The 23,518-nt window shown below is 35.4% G+C and overlaps 1 protein-coding gene across 2 annotated transcripts; it reads left to right on the forward strand.

Moving 5' to 3' along the window:
• The first annotated feature begins 2,925 nt into the window (after nt 1-2,925).
• Nucleotides 2,926-22,695, forward strand: LOC306873448 (transmembrane anterior posterior transformation protein 1 homolog). 2 transcript variants are annotated; one of them, XM_079422749.1, is made up of 15 exons: nt 2,940-3,138; nt 5,515-5,645; nt 8,089-8,207; nt 8,421-8,453; nt 10,096-10,258; nt 10,336-10,471; nt 10,863-10,960; nt 11,140-11,209; nt 11,314-11,394; nt 11,481-11,590; nt 17,890-17,949; nt 18,174-18,242; nt 18,508-18,584; nt 19,293-19,459; nt 19,562-22,695. In XM_079422749.1, exons 1-15 carry the CDS (start codon nt 2,949-2,951, stop codon nt 19,789-19,791), a joined length of 1,734 nt encoding a protein of 577 aa, XP_079278875.1. In that variant the 5' UTR covers nt 2,940-2,948; the 3' UTR covers nt 19,792-22,695. The 2 variants fall into 2 exon arrangements, with proteins under 2 accessions (XP_079278876.1, XP_079278875.1); XM_079422750.1 differs by lacking the exon at nt 8,421-8,453 and having other exon boundaries at nt 2,926-3,138.
• Nucleotides 22,696-23,518: the final 823 nt, after the last annotated feature.

Genomic DNA, 23,518 nt, shown 5'->3' on the forward strand with positions numbered 1-23,518 from the left:
CACTGAGTCCAATGCGTTTTAATTAATCCGTTGCGAAAGAATTCGCAAAACTATACAAAATGTCTTCAAGCAGTGAGGATGGTTTTGTTGGCCTCTCCCTTTTTAAAAAAAGAAAAAGAAAAAGGAAATATTGGGTCCATCCAATCCTTAGATTGCGCAGAGAGGAAGGAGAGTTCCACCTCCTTATCAAAGAGCTGCGGGATTATCCCGAGAGATTCAAAGTTTATTTCAGGATGTCAGTGCCTCAGTTTGATACTTTGCTAGCGATACTGAATCCACATATTAAAAAGAAGACCACCAATTTCCGTGAACCAATTTATCCTGAACAGAGACTGTCTGAGGTATGGATACACACACACACAGACACACACACACACGCCCCGAACTGCGGCATCGGAAAGGTGCGCGCCAGGCATAAAAAAATAGGCAACAGCAGTTCTTTATATTCTGTATCTTTGTATTCCGCAATTTGTTTGTCATAAAGTGCTCTGTGCTGCAAGACGAAGTGTATTAATTTGTCTGACACCATTTTGGATTTTGGCTTTCGCTTGTACGGTGGCTCTGAATGGTCAAAACACCTTCTCAAAGCATCTCAAAATGCTTTATACGGATGCGAAAAACGCAAAAAATCGAACCCGATCCGATTTTTTTTGACGGACGACAATTTCGGAGGCAGTGTGCAAACGTGATTGACAACGTGAGGTCGTATTTATTTTTCAACGTGCGAAAATTTCGGACGAAAAATTCGGACTCAGTGTGCAATGGCCTTTACTGTGCGTGGCTGCTTCACTAAAAAGCTTCTTATATCACTTCCACACTTTCTTTTGGACATTTTGTTGATGTTTTAACACTTATGCTATAGGTAGCAACATTTACCGTTAACTAGCCTTTACATGTGGGGTGGGGGAGGAAAAAATAGAGCTTTTATAAAAACGTCATAAAAAAAAGATTCGTCAAAACGTTTCATTTATTTAATTATTTAATTAATAAAGGTAGTTTAACTATTTCAAACACAAATGAACTCTCATTCATGTTTTACACAAGGTTTTGCGTAGTTCAGGATTGGTTAAATTATTTGATTGGATGAGGAAACATTTTGTGGGCTTGTCTTGACTCTTGACGTAATGTTGATTCTTCGTTCAGCGCGTGCATTGATCACACCTACTTTTAGCAAGTTGTCCTTTTAGCAAGTTGTTCCACATTGTGAATGTTACGTTTTGCTTATTTGGATGTTTATAGACATATTTGTGAATGTGATGCATGTGTGGAAATTAAGTGCATTCCCAACTCTGAACTCAGTCCCCAAGTAAATTCGGTTATTAAATAAACAAATAGCAAAACGTTTTGTGCGGTGTCCCCACCACTTTTCAAAGCAAAGTTACGCCACTGATTTATTTACCCTTGCATTGAGAAAAAGCGGAGATCTGTTTCCAATGGCATTAGGAAGTTTTACTGACAAGCTTTTTTTAATGATTGGAATTGGTTAAACATTTTAAAACCCTCTGATTTAAAATAATAATGTCGAAGTATAATAGAGATATGAAGTATGGATAATTTTTCACGGCACACCTGACTGGGCTAAGCAAAGTGACTTACAAATGAGGAAAATGGAAATATATATGTATTGTGTGTGTGTGTGTGTGTGTGTGTTTGCAAATATGATTTATTCTAATGCAATATTATCATCGGTTTTCTATCAGCTGTGACATAGGCTATAAACCTGCATGTTTTTTTATATTTTATCCAAGGGATTTTTTTTTTTTTACCTTTATAGAGGGATTTTTTTTCCACTAATCTCATTAACTTTCATTTTTTTAATTCTTACATTTGATCTATAATTTCAATTATAACAATGTGATTGTTATTATCTATAGATTATCAAATGAAATAATTTACACTGAAAAATACAACTACATTAAATTATGAGATCCTTTTAAAACAAATTTTTGAATATACAAACAAGAAATGATGGAGGAAATAAAACGCCAGTAGTGACCGTTTAATGAGTGAGTCATTCAAATCATAGACATAAAGATTTATTTTATTTATTTATTTTTATTTATTTATTTATATTATGTCTATGATTCAAATGATTAATTCAAACGATTCGTTCAAACGGCTGAATCATCAGATGTTTATGCATGGGCTAATGAAACTTTGACTCCGATTCGATTCGAACACTGAATCATTCAGCAATGAATCGGATGGTTGCTTTGAGATGCGCTGTGGTTCCGCCAAAAATGTAAGTCACCTAATATTATTGTATTTGCTAATTTAACTGTTTGTAGAACTATTAAACAGTCGTAATGGTGACAACGTTAAGTGATGTTGCCAAACTAACTGTATTTTAAATATAAAAACTTTCCTATATGCTGAGCCTAATTTTTACCTCAGTATGCTGAGTTTGTTAGTGTTGCGTGTTTTGATTTCTCATGGAAAATATAATTATATATAATTTCTCCTTATATACAGCAGATATATCCACTATTCGCCACTTACTATAAATGTAATAAAATCAGAATAATACTTGCGTTTGGGTGTTTACATAGTTATTTTTGGTTAGTAATGTTTTAATCATGTTACTTGTCTGGCATTATGAAGCGTTAATGTTCAGCCCTGGAGTCTATGTGCCTTTGTTGTTGTTGTTGCTGTTGTTGTTGTTTTTGTGAGAAGTCGTTTTGTTTTTTCACATAATCCGATATTGAACGTGGATTCTTAAGTAACGTTACCTCTAAATACACCCTAAATCCATATTTTAATGTTACTATATTTCTTAATGTTTCTATCACCCAAGAACTGTCAAAACAGATATAAGAAGGTTCAAATCATTAAACATATTTTAAAGGGGTTTCTTGCGCGTGTATGATATTAACCAGCTGCATTATGGGAATTGTAGTCATGTTTAGTGGCGTATGCCGTGACGCCTGAATGTTGTGTCTGCGGGGAAGATGGCGGACTCAGTAGCTGCTGGTCTTGCGGACGAAAACGAGACTGAAAATGAGGATAAGGAGAGAGAGAAACGACTCTTCAGCGGCGTCAGAAAGACGGAGAAACAAGCCACTGCGTCAGACCTTACAGAAACTCTGGGATTTTACGAGAGGAAGGCGAAATACAAAGAGAGAAAGAGCAATGTGTCAGGTAAGAGTGACAGACAGCGGCTCTGTGCGCTGCAAACACTGTTTTCAACCTAGTATGGGCATCATAACAAACACGTTATGATGGTCTTGGTAAACAGTGTTTGATATAAACGTTTGGTGGGCAGCTCACTACCAGGCTCGTTTAAATACAGACACACACATAGAGCTCAATGCATCAATACAGTCTGAAGCATCATCAGTCACTAGAGCTTATTTATCTTATCTATGATCAGATAGTTCAGCTTCTCTCGGTTTATTTAAGGTACCATAAATAACAGTGTGGCTCATGTGACACATTCAGCCTCTTGTATAATGAGACTAACTTTAGTGAGGCTCAAAACAGCTGATTAGGTGTGAAGATGTAAATAAAGACCTTAGCTGCATCAACTTCTATCCCGAAGTCATCACCATCATTATGTTTTTGCATTGGTATTTATTCAACAAACGAAGGGAAATTAAATCTTAGATTAATTTAATAACATTTCTAGTGTTGAGGATAAAGCTGGTGTGTCATAGATCTGTTTACACGAAGCTGCTTAGGAACAGTAACTCTAATTATTAACCTTATTAACGGCAATGTTTATAGATCATGTTTAACATGCATATTTAGAGATATCATATTCATTTATGAATGTGCATGAATCACTGGTATGTTAATGGGTTATTAATGCAATTTAGTATAAAGCAGGGTTCCTGCTGAAAAAAGTAGAAATTATGAGTTACACTTAATATTAGGTGTCTTTTACTGCTATGCACATATGTCATAAAAAGTAAAATAAAATAAAAAATGATAGGTGCAATGTACATATTGTGTACACGTATTGCAATACACTTTTGCTGGTGTCGAGGTAGCAAACAATAAAGGTTAGGGACAGGTTTTATGGTACAGTTAAGTTAGGAGTAGGGTCAACAGAGTAATTATGGATATAATTAAACTGGGATTCATGAAGAAACTCCAGGGAGTTGTGAATAGATGAAAAGCTAATAATTATATCATGAAAATGTAAAATAAATAAATTATTTTAATAGAAAACAATCAAAATCAAAACATTTTAGTTGTTTATCTGCACGTCATGTGACCATAAAGCAACATCCAAATGCAAATATGTTGTTAAATTATTTAAATGTGAACTTAAAATCTCAAGTGATACTTCAAGTCTATGCAATTTATTTATTTAAGGCTTTCAATTTATCCAAGCTGCCTCATTTTAAATGGACATAATATATGAAACCGAGGGCCTCTTTTCTCTGTTCTTTTTTACTTTTGCTAAGGTCTTCTTGTCACAAGCTTTTAGAGGTTGTCATGAAGTTATGTTCATTGGAAGATACACTTAGTCACTTTGTCATACAACCCAGTTATAAGACACTTACACACACAAGAGAAGCTGTTATCTCTGTAGCTCTCTCGCTCTTTCTGGCCACTCTCTGTTTGTTTTCCCATTTACTGAGTTCATCCTCAAGTAATGTGTGTGTTGGCCAAAGAACTCATTCACAATGTGTGCTGTTCATCTGTCTTGCCCTTATCACAACACATTTGGCCTTAGGTCAACATAAACATGCCCTAAAAACAGTCCAGTACTTTCTGTTCTGCTTAAATAGAACATTTATGTCACTGATCTGCTCTGCTGTAAATCAAGCAGTGTTACCAAATCTTTTACTGCTTTAATATTATGAACATAATACAAAGAAAATTTGCTTATTGAGCTTTTGTGAGAAGATTGCTTAAATCAGTTCTAAGGTTTGTACAATGATCTAGAAAAGCTGGCATTTAAATTTTAATTCTATCTTTAAACAAAGTTTGAAGTTTTAAATGTAAAATAAAGAACAATGAATTATTTAAATGAACACCCCTTTTGTTTTTCATTTGGCTTTGTTTTGACCTTTCTGCATTATTGCATTATAAGTGTCAATGAAAACAACATACTAAATAAACATTCAATTAAAAACAGGCATAAAAATATAGCACAGTTCAAAGTAAATTGCTAATATACAAATTTTAATTAGCAAATTTTTTAAAATGTAAAATATCTTATATTGGAAAACTAAATTCTAAAATCTTAAATAATTATTTATTACAGCATTTTCACTAGAGGAGACTTCTGAAACCCACTTTAGGTTACCACTGTAACTCTCTGTATTTTATAATGGTACATGTTTATTTGCTATGTGCATATGAAAGACATGAGCAGCAGTTAATGCTGGGACACTTGTTTATTCAACCTCTTTTTCTCACACACAAACACACACACACACACACACACAGGTTTTGAGCTTCTATCCTTTACATGTCTGTGTTTACTGGATAGTGCTAAATAATGAGTAAAATGGTTTCATTGTTTTGGAGTACACATTCATGTGTGTGTTTATTTGTGTGCAGATCTCTCTCTTGTAAGGTTTATTAGTGCTGAGTTGACTAGAGGATATTTTCTGGAACACAATGAGGCCAAATACACTGAGCGGAGAGAGAGGGTCTATACCTGCCTGCGTATTCCAAAAGAACTGGAGAAGGTACCAAACACAAATGCATAGTCCATACACGCTTACATGCACTCATCTCTTCTGTACAGTATCCTTTATTACTCTGTGCATTAAACCTGATGTTTGATTTATCTGCAACCAAACAGAAATGGAAAAATAATGATGTACAGTGGTGTGAAAAAGTGTTGGCCCCCTTTCTGATTTTTTTTATTTTATTGCATGTTTGTCACACTGTAATGTTTCAGATCATCAAACAAATTTAAATATTAATCAAAGATAACACAAGTAAACACAACATGCAGTTTTTAAAGGAAGGGTTTTTTTTCCAAACCCACCCCACGTGGCCCTGTGTGAAAAAGTGTTTGCCCCCCCCCCCCAGGGGGCAAGCCACACCCAGGCCTGATTACTGCCACACCTGTTCGCAATCAAGAAATCACTTAAATAGGACCTGTCTGACAAAGTAAAGTAGACCAAAAGATCCTCAAAAGCTACAAATCATGTTGAGATCCAAAGAAATTCAGGAACAAATTAGAAAGTAAGTAATTGAGATCTATCAGTCTGGAAAAGGTTATAAAGCAATTTCTAAAGCGTTGGGACTCCAGCGAACCACAGTGAGAGCCATTATCTACAAATGGTGAAAACATGGAACAGTGGTGAACCTTCCCAGGAGTGGCCGGCCAACCAAAATTACCCCAAGAGCGCAGCGGCGACTCATCCAAGAGGTCACAAAAGACCCCACAACAACATCTAAAGAACTGCAGGCCTCACTTGCCTCAGTTAAGGTCAGTGTTCATGACTCCACCATAAGAAAGAGACTGGGCAAAAATGGCCTGCATGGCAGAGTTCCAAGACGAAAACTGCTGCTGAGCAAAAAGAACGTAAAGGCTCGTCTCAGTTTTGGCAGGAAACATCTTGATGATCCCCAAGACTTTTGGGAAAATACTCTGTGGACTGATTAGACAAAAGTTTAACTTTTTGGAAGGTGTGTGTCCCATTACATCTGGCGTAAAAGTAACACAGCATTTCAGAAAAAGAACATCATACCAACAGTAAAATATGGTGGTGGTAGTGTGATGGTCTGGGGCTGCTTCAGGACCTGGAAGACTTGCTGTGTTAAATGGAACCATGAATTCAGCTGTCTACCAAAAAATCCCGAAGGACAATGTCCGGCCATCTGTTCGTGACCTCAAGCTGAAGCGAGCTTGGGTTCTGCAGCAGGACAATGATCCAAAACACACCAGCAAATTCACCTCAGAATGGCTGAAGAAAAACAAAATTATGTTTTATTAACAAAGTTCGGGAGGAGGACGTCAGATACTTAGCCTAATTAAACACAAGTGGCACGTAATCAAGTCAATCAACTCACGGATATAAATACAGCTGACATAACTCCACTCATTTGACGGTCTATCAGCATCCCTCCACCAATATCACTAACTTCTCACCATACCACGGGGGGATACTCTGGGTTCGGGCCATTCCCGAGCTCAGAGCCCTTCCCCCAGGACAGCAGGCCAACTACGTATTACCATACTCGCCAAATACGCATTACGTAGCTCATGCTAAATATATGTAAGTGTGAACTCGTGAAATTAAGATTTTGGAGTCAAAGTCCTGACCTGAATCCTATTGAGATGCTGTGGCATGACCTTAAAAAGTTCATGCTCGAAACCCTCCAATGTGGCTGCATTACAACAATTCTGCCAAGATGAGTGGGCCAAAATTCCTCCACAGCGCTGTAACAGACTCATTGCAAGTTATCGCAAACGCTTGATTGCTATTGTTGCTGCTAAGGGTGGCCCAACCAGTTATTAGGTTTAGGGGGCAACCACTTTTTCACACAGGGCCATGTGGGTTTGGATTTTGTTGTCCTTTCATTATAAAAAACGTCATTCAAAAACTGCATGTTGCATTTTCTTGTGTTATCTTTGATTAATATTTAAATTTGTTTGATCTGAAACATTAAAGTGTGACAAACATGCAAAAAAATGTAAAATCAGCCAACACTTTTTCACACCACTGTATGTATATGCATATATATATATATATATATATATATATATATATATATATATATATATATATATATATATATATATATATATATATATATGTATGTATATGTATATGTGTGTGTGTGTTTTTATGTCAGGGTTCTTAAATGGATAGTTCATTCAATAATAAAATCCAATTGTCCCAAACCTATGAATGCCTTTCTTCTGTTAAACATAAAATAAGATATTTTGAAGAATGTTGGTAACCAAACAGTTGCTGGTAGCCATTGACTTGAATAATATGGAATAAAAAAAGTACTATAGAAGTTAATGGCTACCAGCAACTATTAAGTTACCAATGGCAAGTTTTATCTACTACTATTATTATTATTAACTTAATGGTGCTTTTTAGTAATATTGGAGCTTTACAACATACTACATCCAGGACATCCCTGATCTCTCTCATTTTATCTCTGTAGCTGATGATGTTTGGGTTTTTCCTGTGTCTGGATGTGTTTCTGTACGTGTTCACTCTGCTGCCCCTCAGAGTGCTGCTGGCCCTGATCAGACTGCTGACACTGCCCTGCTGCGGCCTCAGGTAATATACACGCTGTTCTCAGGATATGCTTGGAGGAATATTCCCAAAAGTAGTACTTTCATAATATTCTGATAATTTAACAGGTTGAAACATCTGAGCTGTCCAACTTTTTCTTTTAGTGTTATTACATATGAATACCCACACACACCTAAGCCCAAAATGATTGTTCATATAGGTGTAGCTGCTGTTCACTGTATATTCTTCTGCCTGCAGGGCTAGTATATGCCCCTACTGCAAAAAGAGCAGGTATGCAGAAAAAATGTCTGCAGCTGCTTTAAGCACACACACCCGTGCTGGTATGATTGCAGCGGCTGTGTTCAAACACACATTCATACACACACACACACACACTAGGCTTCAGTTGCCATAGCTGTCTAATTTTACACTGTTGTGCTTTGATTTCACCCTGGACTACTAAAATCATCTGAGATCGTTCCCAGAATTCTCCTGTTCTTCTTTCAGTGTTCAGGGTGTACTTGCATGATCGGTCACAGGATGGCAGTGTGGTCATTTTCAACAAGTGAATGCTGTGATAGGAGGAGAAACAATACTTAATGCAATTTTATAATAATGCAATATATTGTAAACGGGGTTGTAAAATGCATCTGATAATGAAACTTCAGTAAATTACATTCAGTGCATGCATTACAATACCTAATATATGTCATTTCTTGTACAAAATATTATTGGCAGAAGCCAATTATGTTTAAAGGAATGTAGATTCTATTTACAGTTAGAGTAAATAGTTATACATACAGTTAGCACCCCAGTGTAAATACTAACACTGAGTGCATTTTGTTTAGTAACAAACACTTAGTAGTAGTATATTAAAATACACTGTCATTTAGAAGTTTGGGGTCGATTAAAATTTTTTATTTTTCCTAAAAGGTACTCTCATGCTCATGCATCTGTTTGATAAAAAAATATATAGTAAAAACAGAATGCTAAATTCCAAACTAATATAATTTTTGTATTTCAATACATTTAAAATAATTTTTTTTTATATATAAAGCCGTTCTAATGCTCTAAAGATTTGGTGCTCAATAAACATTTCTTATTATCAATAGTTCTGCCAATTTATTTTTGTGGAAACCATGACAATAGAATATTCAAAAGAACAGCATGTATTTAAAATAGAAATGTTTTGTAACATTGTGGGTTTTTTTTTTTTTTCTTATAAAGAGCTCAGGTCATTTATACAAAAATACCAGTGCACATGCTCTACCCGCCAGGCACTTCAATCAATTGACATAATCAAATCTGCATTTTTTTGACAGCTATTGTAAATAGCTGTCTACATCCAGTTCTTGAGCCTGTCAGTGTTAAAGCTTGTTATATTGTTTTTGTCAATAATCCAAAACAATGGATTGCTGCTCTTGGTCTTTCTAATGACATTTTGTGATTTTAGCATATTTTTGTAAATAATTATGTGTCATACCAAAATAATCACTCATGAATTGTTTTATATTTAATGGTGCATCGGATCATTTAGTAAAACTTGTAATGGAATTGTTTTTAGAGAAAATAATTACACTTAGTCTTTGTAAATATTTCAATTATTTTTTAAATTACTTATATAAAATTATAAAAACAGTTTAGAATAAATTAACTGTTTCAGTTAAAATATACTAAATATTTTAATGCTATGTATGTGTTTGGGTACATTTACACTGCTGATCTTTCCCTAGCACAAGTCATGTGTTTAGCATGATGCATGTAGCACTGAGTGTGTGACACAATGTCACTAACCCAGTGTGGCTGTGTGTGGATGAAGATCTAACAGAAGACCTGCTTTGTGTGATTATAATTAGTTACTCTTCCATTGTGTAATGTCTATGGAGCCAATTTAACCTGAAGATGTTTTTTTCTCGTGTGTGTGTGTGTGCAGTGGATCTCGTATCTTGCAGCCTGCTCAGGTGTGTGATGTTCTGAAGGGTTTCATCATGGTTCTGTGTTATTTCATGATGGATTATGTGGATTACTCCATGATGTACCACCTGATCCGGGGTCAGTCTGTCATAAAACTCTACATCATCTACAACATGCTGGAGGTACAGTATCACAACACTAACATTTGTTGCTATTATATTAGCAGTAGTTGAATGAACACTCTCTGTTTCTCCTCTAGGTGGCAGATCGCTTGTTTTCATCTTTCGGTCAGGATATTCTGGATGCTTTGTACTGGACTGCCACTGAACCTAAAGAGAGAAAAAGAGCTCATATAGGAGTCATCCCACATTTCTTCATGGCTGTTCTCTACGTCTGTATCCTTCACACTTGCTTTGTTTCAAATGCCAAATAGTCATCTTTAGATGTAAATAAAGATCATTTTATATAAATGTGAATAATTAAATATTCATACTAAGAATTTAAATAAATACAATTATAATTACCATTAATTTATAATGTTTTTGCATATATTTGATATAAAGTGCGAGTAAAATGAATACTAAAAATGAATACACTAATAAATACAAAACTAAAGATTTAGTAAATTAAACTGTACAGTTTCAAGTTCTGCATGAAATCTATTTAACTACACTTAAACTGCTCAGTTGTATTTATTAATTTATTTAATTCAATTCAAGTTTTGTTTCATATTTGACTTTATTACAATCAGTCATAGGTTACAACTTTCCTTAATTAATAATCCAGTTCTACATGCCATTCTGATTATGGTTCAGGCCACCACTCTGAACGTGGCTTTCAATTCACACAACAAGTCACTGCTCACCATTATGATGTCCAATAATGTGAGTACAAGCAAACTGCCTTGACGGTAACATTGTTTATTTGGTTAAATTAAATACACTACAAATGTCCTTAATTTCTGCATCTTAGTTGCTGTATATTACCTTACATGAAGGAACACACACTTTCATGCCTCCTTTTGTGGGGTTATATTGATGTATGTTTTTTTTCCTCTATATAGTTTGTTGAGATCAAAGGAAGTGTATTCAAGAAATTTGAGAAGAACAACCTCTTCCAAATGTCCAACAGTGGTAGGTATATATATATATATATATATTAGTAAACGTAAACATGTCTATCTTAAATTGTCACTGATATATTGTCTCGCTGTTCCTTTTTTTCTTTCTCACTATAGACATTAAAGAAAGATTTACAAACTACACACTCTTACTAATCGTCTGTCTCAGAAACATGGAGCAGTTCTCCTGGAATCCAGGTATCCAGTTAACAACTGACTTATTTCCGAGTTTGTGCATATACACGACATTGATTTGTATTTTAATCATTGTTTATTGGTTATAGATCATCTATGGGTATTGTTTCCTGATGTTTGTATGGTGATCGCCTCAGAGATCGCAGTGGATGTTGTCAAACATGCCTTCATCACAAAGTTTAATGACATTACAGCAGATGTGAGTTCAAATTATTGTTGTATTGTTCAAAAGGTAGAATTTTAGATACAATATTTGAGTAACTACCATAATATGTATTGTACCAGTATTATTAGCGGAACCAAAATGTTGAAATTTTGTAGTTACATTTACACTACTGATCAAAAGTTTGGCATATTGATTAGGGATGTTCATTTTTCCTAACCGACACTCGTTAACCGATTATTAACCGTTAATCGACAAGATTATTTTAAATTAGAATTTAATTAAATTGGAAAGAATAAGTGTCTGTGACCCGTTAAAAATACTAACATTTGTTTTACGGGGATTAATTTTACATGCGCAAAAAGCAGCAAACAACAGAACATGAGGATTCACATGGTCATCATATCTATCACATCACGCACCTGCAGTGCTTCTGCCAGCGGAGAAAAACACAAACTAGGCCATGTTAATTGTGGCCAATGTGTATTAGAGAAAACCAGTTATTTCATAATGATATTTCCACCCATTTTAAATTCTTATTATCCAATTAAAGTTTAGATTTTTGTGAATTTTTTAAATAAAAGATCAAAAGGATTAACAATGCAGATTAATTTTCACAGCCTTCTTTGATCACATTTACCAAGGGTGCCAATATTTTTGGCCATGACTGATATATATATATATATATATATATATATATATATATATTATAACGAATAAATTTGAGAATACGAGAAATATATTTTCACTTAAATAATAATTTAAGAAAATGAAAGAAAAACTGTGCAACAAGTAGCCTATGCAGAGTTTCGGTTCATTTTTGTGCTGTGCGAAAAGAAACCAGACGGCAGAAAGTGGCATCCTATTTTTTTAGGCTTGTTTTGCAAAAGCACAAAGATTTGTTTTATTGTGAATGTACACAATAAAAGCAAACCTTTTACAATTCTGATTATCTTCATGACTAAAAGGAGTAGTTGCTTGCTTCCACTGTTAGAAGGGGAAAAAAATCAAGTGATTGCTCCAGCGCCGCATGCGCGCACACAGTAACGCATTCTACCTTGACAATGCAGCCTGTTCATTATCATAATAAAACAATCAGTCAAACATATGGAAAAAAACACACTGCCCAGTTTAAATATGTAGTAAAATCTGTGCCGTTAAGCGTTATCACCGTACCGCCGTGAAGTTATGCAAAACATATTGTTTTACGTGGATATTGGAACATCAGTGAAGTAGGCGTACATAAAAGGTAAATAATATTTTGGCATTTAAATACATCGCAAATACGGAAACATTTGATTTTGTATTGAACGAGAGACCCAACATTGGTTTCAGTTTCGTTTTAGCACAAATGAATTAATTTTGGTTTGTTGTTTATATAGCTACAGCTTCTTACATTTTAAATTCTTGTTCTTTTCTAAATAGCCTACTGTTAATTGAAAGGATTTGTTGTGGAGTTAGGGGAACTAAAATAGCCTAGCTATGTTTACAGTGTTTATTATGTTTGTAATTCGCATCGGCCTATTTATGAATGAAATAATAAAATGCGACTTATAGGTGACTTGTTTTTCTCTCTAAAAAACTATTACTATTAAAACTTATTTTAACCATGCAGCAAACCTTTTAAAATATTTTGATAAATTACTGAAAAAAAATAAATAAATAAATAAGTGACTTTAAACCATTTAACTGATTGTATTAATTGGTCAAAATTCATATTGGTAAGTAAACGGTTAACCAGTTAAAAGGAACATCCCTAATATTGATCAAAAATAGTTAATACTTTAATTTTGTGAAATATTCTATTTCTATTAGTATTTAGATTTTTTTGTGAAATATTAAACAAAATTAAATAACATAAATAATTATATGTAATAATATAAAATTAAATAAAACCTAAAAGTTAAAAAAATACACACTACTTTCTGTCTGAGCTATAAATTTTCTGTTAAGATATTGAGACAACTTGAGTTCAAATATGAACTAAATATGAACAACATTGAATGAACTAAAAATGAAATCCTGTAACTTGAATGCAGTAGTGATTGTGGGCTTAGTGTAAAGGGAAGGTTTGTAAGCTATACCTAATGCTATTGAAAGGACAAGACACTAATATACATTTATCTAGAATAAACTAAAGAAAAACAACTTGAGAACTATGACATGACCTATTTAAACCAAAAGGCTTCCCCATTCTGGAATGTTCGTTCTTGTCTAAAAAAAACAACCTGTCCCAATCAAGAGGAAGTCTTTACAAAGACAGACAGTTTTCCTTTGGGAGTGTGTCTGAAAATCAGCACCGCTCTCAGTGTCTTGGATAACCCTGACAGATCCACTGACCCAAATCTATCAGCACACACAGAGCCAGCAGTGGGGATGGTTTCACACATTCTGTCCTGTGCAGGGCACCTCTACTGTTGACATGCTCATAAGATGAAAGATAAATGGCACTTCAAACAAAACTGAAAAAATAGGGGCAGAGCAGGCAAAATGCACTGTGGATGGGGGTAGAGAGATATGTAATGACAGAAAGAGGAGTGTAGATACTGGCAGGGATTAGAGACAGATCTGCTTAGTTTAGGCTGGAAGATTAGTGTCACAGCACATACATGCACACATTTCTCTCTCTCGTACAGTATCTTTCCTAGAAATGGACACTAGCAATTTTTTTGTGATAATTTCTAGCAATTTTACCATATTCAATATGCATCTTAATGGTAAATTAAATAGTGTATTAAATTATTATTTTTTTTTTAATTCAGAACCAGAATTTCTACCAAACTCTAATTGTCATTAAGTACACTACTGTTTAAATGTTTGGGGTCAGTAAGATTTTGTTTTATTTTTTAAAAAGTTCAGCAAGGGTGCATGAAATTGATCAGTAGTGACATTTGTAATTTAACAAAATAATTCTATTTGAAATAAACACGGTTCTATTGAACTTTCTGTTGATCAAATAATGATGAAAAACGTTTTTGAATGTCCTGTGAGGAAGAGGAAGATGCTGCATGACATTTTTGCTGGTGATGAGTAAAAAAGGTCTTTGTGTTTGAGCTGTTCTACAGCTCGAGCTGATGGCTACAGCCTCAACAGTATGTCAGCTATTCCTGTTTCTCATGTGGCCGCTGCAGCTCTGGCTAAAAACCTGTGTCCCATTTCATGCTTGGTACACGGGTCTATTGTGTGTCTTTGTGACACGTGAATGCCTGGATGTTATAGCTCCCTGGAAAAGCACAGCTCTATATGAACAGAGCGTGATAATGGGACAGATATTCAGATGAAAAATCTATCACGATGGATGCATCAAGCATGGGCTGGGGAGCCCTTTGCGATGCTGTCAAGGGCATGAGGATAGTCGTTGAAGAGTGGAGGTTACATTTTAAGAAGTGGATATGATATCCACTGTTATTCTCCTTTATGCAGTCAACACTAAGTATGTGTTCCCACCATTAAAATTCTTACATCAAGTATTGTGCAAGGTCAGGGAAACGAATAAATCTGTTCTGTTGGGCTATTCCACTGAGAGACCTTCTGTCACAAGCAGGGAGCTCAATCTGGCACTCCAACACAGAGTTGTGGAATTTGCATGTTTGGCCGTTCAGTGGAGCACACCAGCATCAGATGCACTTCTGCAATGCACGTTGAGTATTATTACTGAGACGAGCCGCTTCTATGAGGTGCTTATGCCCATAAATAGAGAGCTTGCATGAAGCAAGGTCCGTTATCAGTTATTCTGTCTTTTCTACTAGAGCACTTAGATGTTGGCCATACTTCTATGCTTAAAATGTATGTAGACACTATAACTGCTTTCCATGGTAAAATTGGGAATCATGATTTATATCATGAATGATTTAGTGATTAAATTCTTGAAACGTGCAAGAAGCTGAATCCTGCCTACCCTTCCACGGTACCAACCTGGGATCTAGCTCTGATCCTGAGAGTTCTAACAGGCCCTCCATTCGAGCCACTTCAGTCAGCTACTATGGACACGCTCACCTTCAAGACAGTTCTCTTACTTGCACTCGCATCAGGTATAAGTGAGTTGGGGACATGCATGCTTTGTCAGTTCATGAATCCTGCATGGAGTTTGGCGCAGGTGACTGCAGAGTTAAATAAAGGTGCTCTCGATGCTATTCAGAGTCCAGGTTTTAACTTCCACACTAAAGGCCAGCCTGTTTTAAAGCTGAGACTATCTAACTGGATTGTTGATGTGATAGCTCCGTTTTACAGCTCTCAAAGCTCTAAATGTCCTTTAGGGGTTTGAGCCCACTCCACACTAGGTATGGCTTCCTCTTGGGCAATGGGCAAGTTGGCTGTCTATGGAGTACATCTGCTTAGCAGCTGGATGGGTTTTGCTGAATACATTTGCCAGATTTTACAATCTGGTTGTTTCTTTGCTATCATCTCTAGTACTGTCAGTTCAGGAGAGCTAGATTTTTATGGCCGAGTTTGTCTAAAGCTGTTCTGTCACTGTCACACATTTGCTTGATTCTTAGAGCCTGTTTATACCTGGTGGTCACTTCATGCATTTTCTCTGATCAGATAGCTATCCGATTTTGAAAAGACCAGGTGTAAATGCCCTCCGAAATGCTATTAAATTTGATCGCTCAAACCACTTCAGGAGTTGGTCTGAGACGCATTCCAGACAAAACTGAACAAGTGTGAATGAATCTGGTTGTTGAAACCACACATGTAAATTGTACTCCTCCTATTATATTAAACGTGTGTGTGTGTGTGTGTGTGAGAGAGAGAGCATGTTATAGGTTATACGACATGTTATTGTGCTAATGAAACCAGGTCTCATAGATATCACTATTATATATCCTATAAGTGTGAATGAATCTGGTTGTTGAAACCTCACATGTAAATTGTACTCTTATTATGTTAAATAAATAAAACCTGTGTGTGTGTGTGTGTGTGAGAGAGAGCATGTTATAGTGCTAATGAAACCAGGCCTCATAGATATCACTATTATATATCCTATAACACCAGTAGGGCTGCTGTCACTACTGGGGAAGTCGTGGCCTAATGTTAGAGAGTCGGACTCGTAATCCAAAGGTTGCGGGTTCGAGTCTCGGGCTGGCAGGAATTGTAGGTGGGGGGAGTGAATGTACAGCGCTCTCTTCACCCTCAATACCACGACTGAGGTGCGCTTGAGCAAGGCACCGAACCCCCAACTGCTCCCCGGGCGCCGCAGAATGAATGGCTGCCCACTGCTGTGTGTTCACGGTGTGTGTTTGCACTTTGGATGGGTTAAAATGCAGAGCACGAATTCCGAGTATGGGTCACCATACTTGGCCGTATGTCACTTCACTTTCACTTTTTTCACTTTCACTTTTTTCACTTTCACTTTACTTGTAGATATGTGGTGCTACTGGTGCTTGTGCAATATGTCTTTCAAATAAGAACGAGTACCATGTAGGGCTGGGCGATATGAGCAAAAATTCATATCATATACGGTTTGTCTCTATTTTTTATGTGGATTAAACAAATAAAGTGAATGTAAGCATGTAGGCTTATGTTATGTGCAAAAAAGGGTTAAAATCACATTAACAAAAATAAATAAAAACAAAAATAATGCTTTTAAAGCAGAAGTTACATTTATCATTGAAGTGATATTTCATAATTTAATTTATATGCACCGTTATGAAAATAACAAGCTATAAGCAATATTTACTTTTTAATTTTAATTTTTTTTTATACATTCTATTATATGTAAAATGCCACACAGACACCTCAGTTACCTTTTTTTAGTGCTGACACAAGTCGTTGAATCATAGTTATAAATTGATTTATTGAATGGGCAATAATTTGAATCCATTCAAAAAAGGGAATTAGACTTGGCAAATGTTTTTTCTACTAAAGTTTAATTCAGAGACTTTAAAAGTGATGAGACAGGGAAGGATTGTGAATCTGTCCTACAACAGCCAATGGCTAAAGAACGTGGTTATGCAAAGCTGCTCGGCCCTCTGACATTAATTAACTTTGTCAGTCTGTCAGTTAGTCAGGGCTCAGATAGTGGAGAAAAGATTATTTATTATAAGATAAGTGTTTTCTGCATCACCATGTGAGTTTACAGTCTGAATTGAATGTCATGAGCTAAAAGGGCCAGGACCACAAACATACAGCGCAATCTAAGTAGTCTGTTACATGAATGACTCCTATGAACTGGCTCTTTAATGAATTATTCGAAAAGACTTTTGAACACTTGAGTTTTTTTGATGGAATTATTCTAATGAATCTTTCACTGAATCTTTTAGTTTACTAATTGAATATTTGACTCTTGAATTACTGAACCGCAAGTCATCATTACTTGTAATTTTGTGTGTGTGCAGGTCTATAGTGAATACAGAGCGAGCTTAGCATTTGATCTGGTCAGCAGCAGACAGAAGAATGTAAGTGCATGTTCATTTTATCATATCAGAAGTCCTTTTGAAGCAAGAATCAATAATAAAGCAATAATCGCCTGAATGTTTGTCAATATGTCAAATTATGTATCAATTTTAATTTCAACAAATGTCTTGTCTATTGTTTATGGTTCTAATTACATTGATTTAATTTGAAGAGCATTTTGTCCAGCTTTATTAAGAAGATGCTGATTTTTGTGTGCGTTTTACAGGCATATACAGACTACAGTGACAGTGTGTCCAGGAGGATGGGCTTCATTCCTCTTCCTCTTGCTCTACTGGTAACCTCCCTCCTTATTTCATAACAATCACAATACTAAATCTATCATACAGTACAGTTTACAGGCAGAAACATAAATCAATTGTTTGCAATAATTGCTCCATTGCTCTTCTTAACATGCATTACTGTTCTATTTAACACTTAAAGTGACTTAAAGCTGACATTTATTTACATTAGCTATATATTTCAAAACTTCTAAAGCCATTTACCATGAAGGAACTGTGATGTGTAGTAACAGTTATACTCATGTAGTATGTGATTGACAGTTGATCCGGGTGGTGACCAGCTCAGTGAAGATCCAGGGCTCTCTGTCCATTGTTTGTGTTGTGCTCTTCTACCTGGGGTATGAGTTCACAGTTTTTTTTGTTAAAAAAACGTTTTGGTAACACTTCAGTATAGGGACCAATTCTCACTATTAACTGGTTGCTTATTAGCATGCCTGTTATTAACATATTGGCTGTTTACTAGTACTTATAAAGCACATATTCTGCATGACCATGTTCTACATCCCTTATTCTACTTTACTAACTATTAAAAAGCAGTAAATTAGGAGTATGAGGCGAATGTTTTGTTAATAGTTTGTTAATGGCAAGAATTAGACCTTAAAATAAAGTGTGACCAACTTTTTTTAATTTTCCTTTTTATTTTCAAAAGTTTGGCATCACTATGATTTTTCTTTGCGTAGCCACCTTATTTTTCCCATTAGAGCGGGCTTGGCCATTTGTAAATTTAATGTGTCTGGCTTTCGGTGTCATCCGCTTCCAGCTATTTTTAGCTGTACAAAACCATTCGTTTTGCTGCTTGATATTGCAAATTGGTGAATCTTACCATATTATTTTAATGTATTATCTTAATTATGAACACACTGGTTTGTAATGCAAGCAGTTTTACCATTTACTGCACTTTGTTATTCTTCTTGTTATTTCTCTACGGCGGCTTATGAACCGGAAGTCTTGCACATTCACAGAAAACGGCTTACTTCCGTGTTGAAGAATAAGGTGGATATGATCTGAATGTTGTGCTGAGCCTGTGTTTGTGTGTGTTTATTCAGTATGATCACCCTGAAGGTGCTGAACAGTATTGTGTTGTTGGGGAAATCCTGTATGTATGTGAAAGAGGCAAATATGGAGGAGAAGCTGTTTCAAAATCCCCCCTCTGCAGCTCCCAGCAGAGTGTCCAGCAGAGCCCACCGTACCAAACACACACGCGAACCACCAGGTAACACACCTTCTGACCCACATAATAGAGAGATCCCTGATAATAGTTTGTAGAGTCAAGGTTTTGTTCTCACTAATCCATTGTGTCCATAACCCTCTGAAGGTGAGCCAGAGGAGGAGGGCGTATCTGCATCAGTCACCACTCAACCCACCCAAAGGGATGAATGTCCCGCCCCTCAGATCCCCACCAGCGAATCTGATCAGTTCCTCACTACACCAGATGAATCAGAAGAGAAAAGCCTTATTCAGGACGATACCGAACTTAAACACAGTCCCAAAAAAGACTTGCTGGAGATTGACCGCTTTACTATCTGTGGTAACCGTATCGACTGACATTAATGCGCACCCTCACGTTTAAGAGTGATGCCAGGTATGCACTGAAATGCCCACCCTCTCTGCCAGCTTGATTTGTTTGACATTTGAACTTGAGCTTGTTGGAAAGGGACAGCGAGAAACTGCAGGATATTTATTAATAAGTGATGCACCTTATTTATTTAAGACTTAAACACACTTATACACAGACAATCACAAAAACACACACCGTTTCAACCAATTGGAATCCACCCAGTGATGTTTCCACGCTTTCAAGGTGTTTAAGATCACCAACGGAGGTCACCTTTGGACGGCAGGGAACATCTTGGTCTGATAGTCATTGTACTTACCTTTTAAAGGGGCCATCCAATTAAGAGAAAGGGATGGATTATATTCCTAAATTACATACTCAGAAGATTCCATACATTTGTGGAAAAAATAGTAGGATTCAAATAATCCAAAAATTTAATATACAGTGCTCCAAAACAAATGTCAAAAATTCTTAGTTGTTTTTTTTTTTCTTCATTCATAATTTCTCTGTTTAAAAATGTCCCTTTCCCTCAAAAGACTTTTAGTTTGAAATATTACCATGTTCATTGTCAGTCAGTACTGAGATGTAATTCCAGATGTGTTCCGCAGACACATCACTATTTTATTTATTTATATTTTTAAGAGAGTTGCTAATTTCAGTTTAAATGCAGGGTTTCCAGTGACAAAAAAATTGTGTTTTGCATCGTTTGAGGTAATGACCTTTTAAAAGGCCATTGTGATACTGTGATGAAACACTTGCTTGTGATATGTGGATCGATTGAAGTGCTTTACAAGTCAGCATCTGAATGAAAGGATCATAGATTTATACCAGACAGTCGTATGGAATCAGAAAACTGAAGTACAGTACCATAACGTGATTTGCCAGCTAAAATTAAGGAATGAAAATGTTTCCCTTTAAGGATGGACGGTAGCCTATGTGTTTTTTTTAAGAGTAGCATATCAGATGAACAATACATTGGTGCTGATGTTCGGAGCAGATGCTAAATAGTAAATTACCAACATTCCAAAGGTCAGAAACTTGACCAAAGCAAAGTTGAATATACAACCTTTTGCTAATATTTTGGGTGTATTTAAAAAAGCCCTGTTGACCCCAAATAAACAGTTTTTACAAGTCCGTAAGCATCAGAATCCAGTAATATAAGCTAATAACAATGAGCTTCATAATAACCAACTTATCAATTAACATTTGTGAAAGACCATGATTATTAATAATGCATCATGTATAGTGCTTATAGATAGGATTGGGTATCATTTTGATCAATTCCAATTTGGATTCTGCTTATCGATTCCCATTTTTGATTCCAGTGTGGTTAAAAAAATTCAAACATTTCGATTAGATCATATTCATTTTGTCTCTTTTTGCAAAACATTTAATTGCTGCTGAATACCATGAATAAAAATCAGCCGGCGACATAAAAACTGGACTCGATTTAAGGGTTTTGTGTGCAAACTATAGAGCTGCACGATTCTGGATAAATTGAGACTTTTTTTAAGTGGAGGTTGTAGTTCTCTCACAATTCTGAAGAAAAAATATTTGACAACTAAACAAAGTCTCATGGAATTTATGAATGAAATGATTTAGTGACTCACTCAAGATTTACTTCACTGATAAATCAGTGTTTTTGACTGAATCTGTTGAAGGAATGATTCAAAGACAAATACATGTTTAGCAGCCACTTTTCGCCAGCTAAAAATAAAAGATGCCCACACAAGAATTGATAGGTGAAATTGAAATGTAAGTATCCGATTCTGTAATTGGAATTGATTTTCATTTCCCAACCCTGCTTTTTCATCATAGACAATCATGTTTTATACATTTTCTTTGCATAACAGACAACACTTTCTTAAAAAGTATTTTTTGTGATCCACTAATGTTTCTTAGTACGGGAGAATTTAGAATTTCAGTTTTTTTTCTCAGTAATGACAACATGTTTTGTATTTCTGTTTCTGTTTTTATTTAAATTTTTGACTGATTTTGGAATTTGTATTTGTTGTATTACAAATATGTGGCTGTAATTGCTTTGCTTTGTAATCTCATTAAGGTGGCATTCAATCTGACAATTTACACTGAAGTCAGCATGTCGGCAGTCGTCGTAAGGCTGTCATATTGTGTAAGGTGCTCAGGTTTTTTTAAAAACAAAAGGTTGATTTAATTTAGCGTTTAGAAATGTATTAAGTAAAAATATCAACTATGCCAAGGAATTGTTGATCCTCAGTTATCAAACTAATGCAAACCCTGAATCATACTTTTCAAAACCTCTTCAGAAGCATCCACTTGACTTAAACTGCCAAAATGATATCAAAGAGCATTTCTTTTCTTTCTTTCTTTGGTTTTTTTTTTTTTTTTTTGCATTTGAAACACTGATGTTAGAAATACTTCTGCTTATTTCTGAAAGAAAGAGACCATCATAAGTAAAATGTTTGGTTTTGTTGTGGTTTTCAATGTGAAAATGCATTCTGTGCGTTCCCATAGCTTCGGTCACCTTTGGACTCTTGAAATAAGGCTAAAGCTTGACTCTACTGGATATGGCTCAGTACTCAACAGGATGATTTTGCTTGACAGAACCTTTCTAATTCATACTTGTATCCATTTATTTGTAAATACAAAAAAAAAAAAGATCCAACCATTCAAGTTCTATCCATATACTGCTGGACTTCACTGCTGTCTTTTCTCATTGGTCAATATCAGTTTGTTGTTTTCAGCGTGTTTTTGTACCCAGATCGGCTTCAGCATCCAAGGTTCTTACAAACTTTTTTTCCTGTAGCAACTGAAGAGGAATGACAATGTCAAATCCCTTGTGTGGGGTGTTTCAGAGACCGAATTGGGGAGAGGAATCAGGGCGTTGTGTTAATTAAAGTTTTGTTGTTTTGTACATTTGTTGTTGTTTTTTGTTTACAGTGGATCCCTAATACACATTTTCATTTAGTGTTTCATAAGACATCAGATGTAATTTTTTTTATAATTTTCCATTGCTCACCCCCCTAAAATTATAAAAGATATGATTATTAACTACAATATTATATCCTATAGTTTCACACTTTTTATATAAAATATCATACATATATTTATACAATAACATAAATATTAATATACAAATAAACTTGTATTTGTGTAATATTTGCATCATACTGTACGTACTACATACTTTTTTTCTGAATAAAGATAAGCATATATATTTATGGAGTAATCCACTATTTTGTAGAGGGGAGTCAAAACGGCAAGATTTGGAGTTCAATTACAGGAGGATAAAAATAACATTAGAAAGATGGCAGCATCATTATGTTATTTTTGAGATTGGTAGGTCTATTAGTAAAATCAGTTGACTTTAGTCATCTTTGTTGCATTATGTGCCAATGGTGACCATTCAAAAATAGGACAAAGCACTTTTCAAGTTTTTTATTCGAAGTTTGCATGCCCGTAACTCCAGAAATGTATATAAGTGTGTGTGCGTGCGTGTGTGTGTGTGTGTGCACACATACTCCAAAACTAATATCTCTGGAACTTAACCATACAGAACCTTAAAAATGAAGATGCCAAAAGGAAAGTTTGTTAAGATCCAGTATGTAAAAGGGCAGGATATCTTTTATTTCTGGAGTTACAGGCATGCAAACTTTGGATAAAAAACCATTGTCCGTGGTCACCATTGGCACATAATGCTACTAACACAACACATCATGCCACATCTAACACAACTAC

Source organism: Barbus barbus (genome assembly GCF_936440315.1).
Source record: "Barbus barbus genome assembly, chromosome: 8".
NCBI lineage: Eukaryota > Metazoa > Chordata > Actinopteri > Cypriniformes > Cyprinidae > Barbus > Barbus barbus.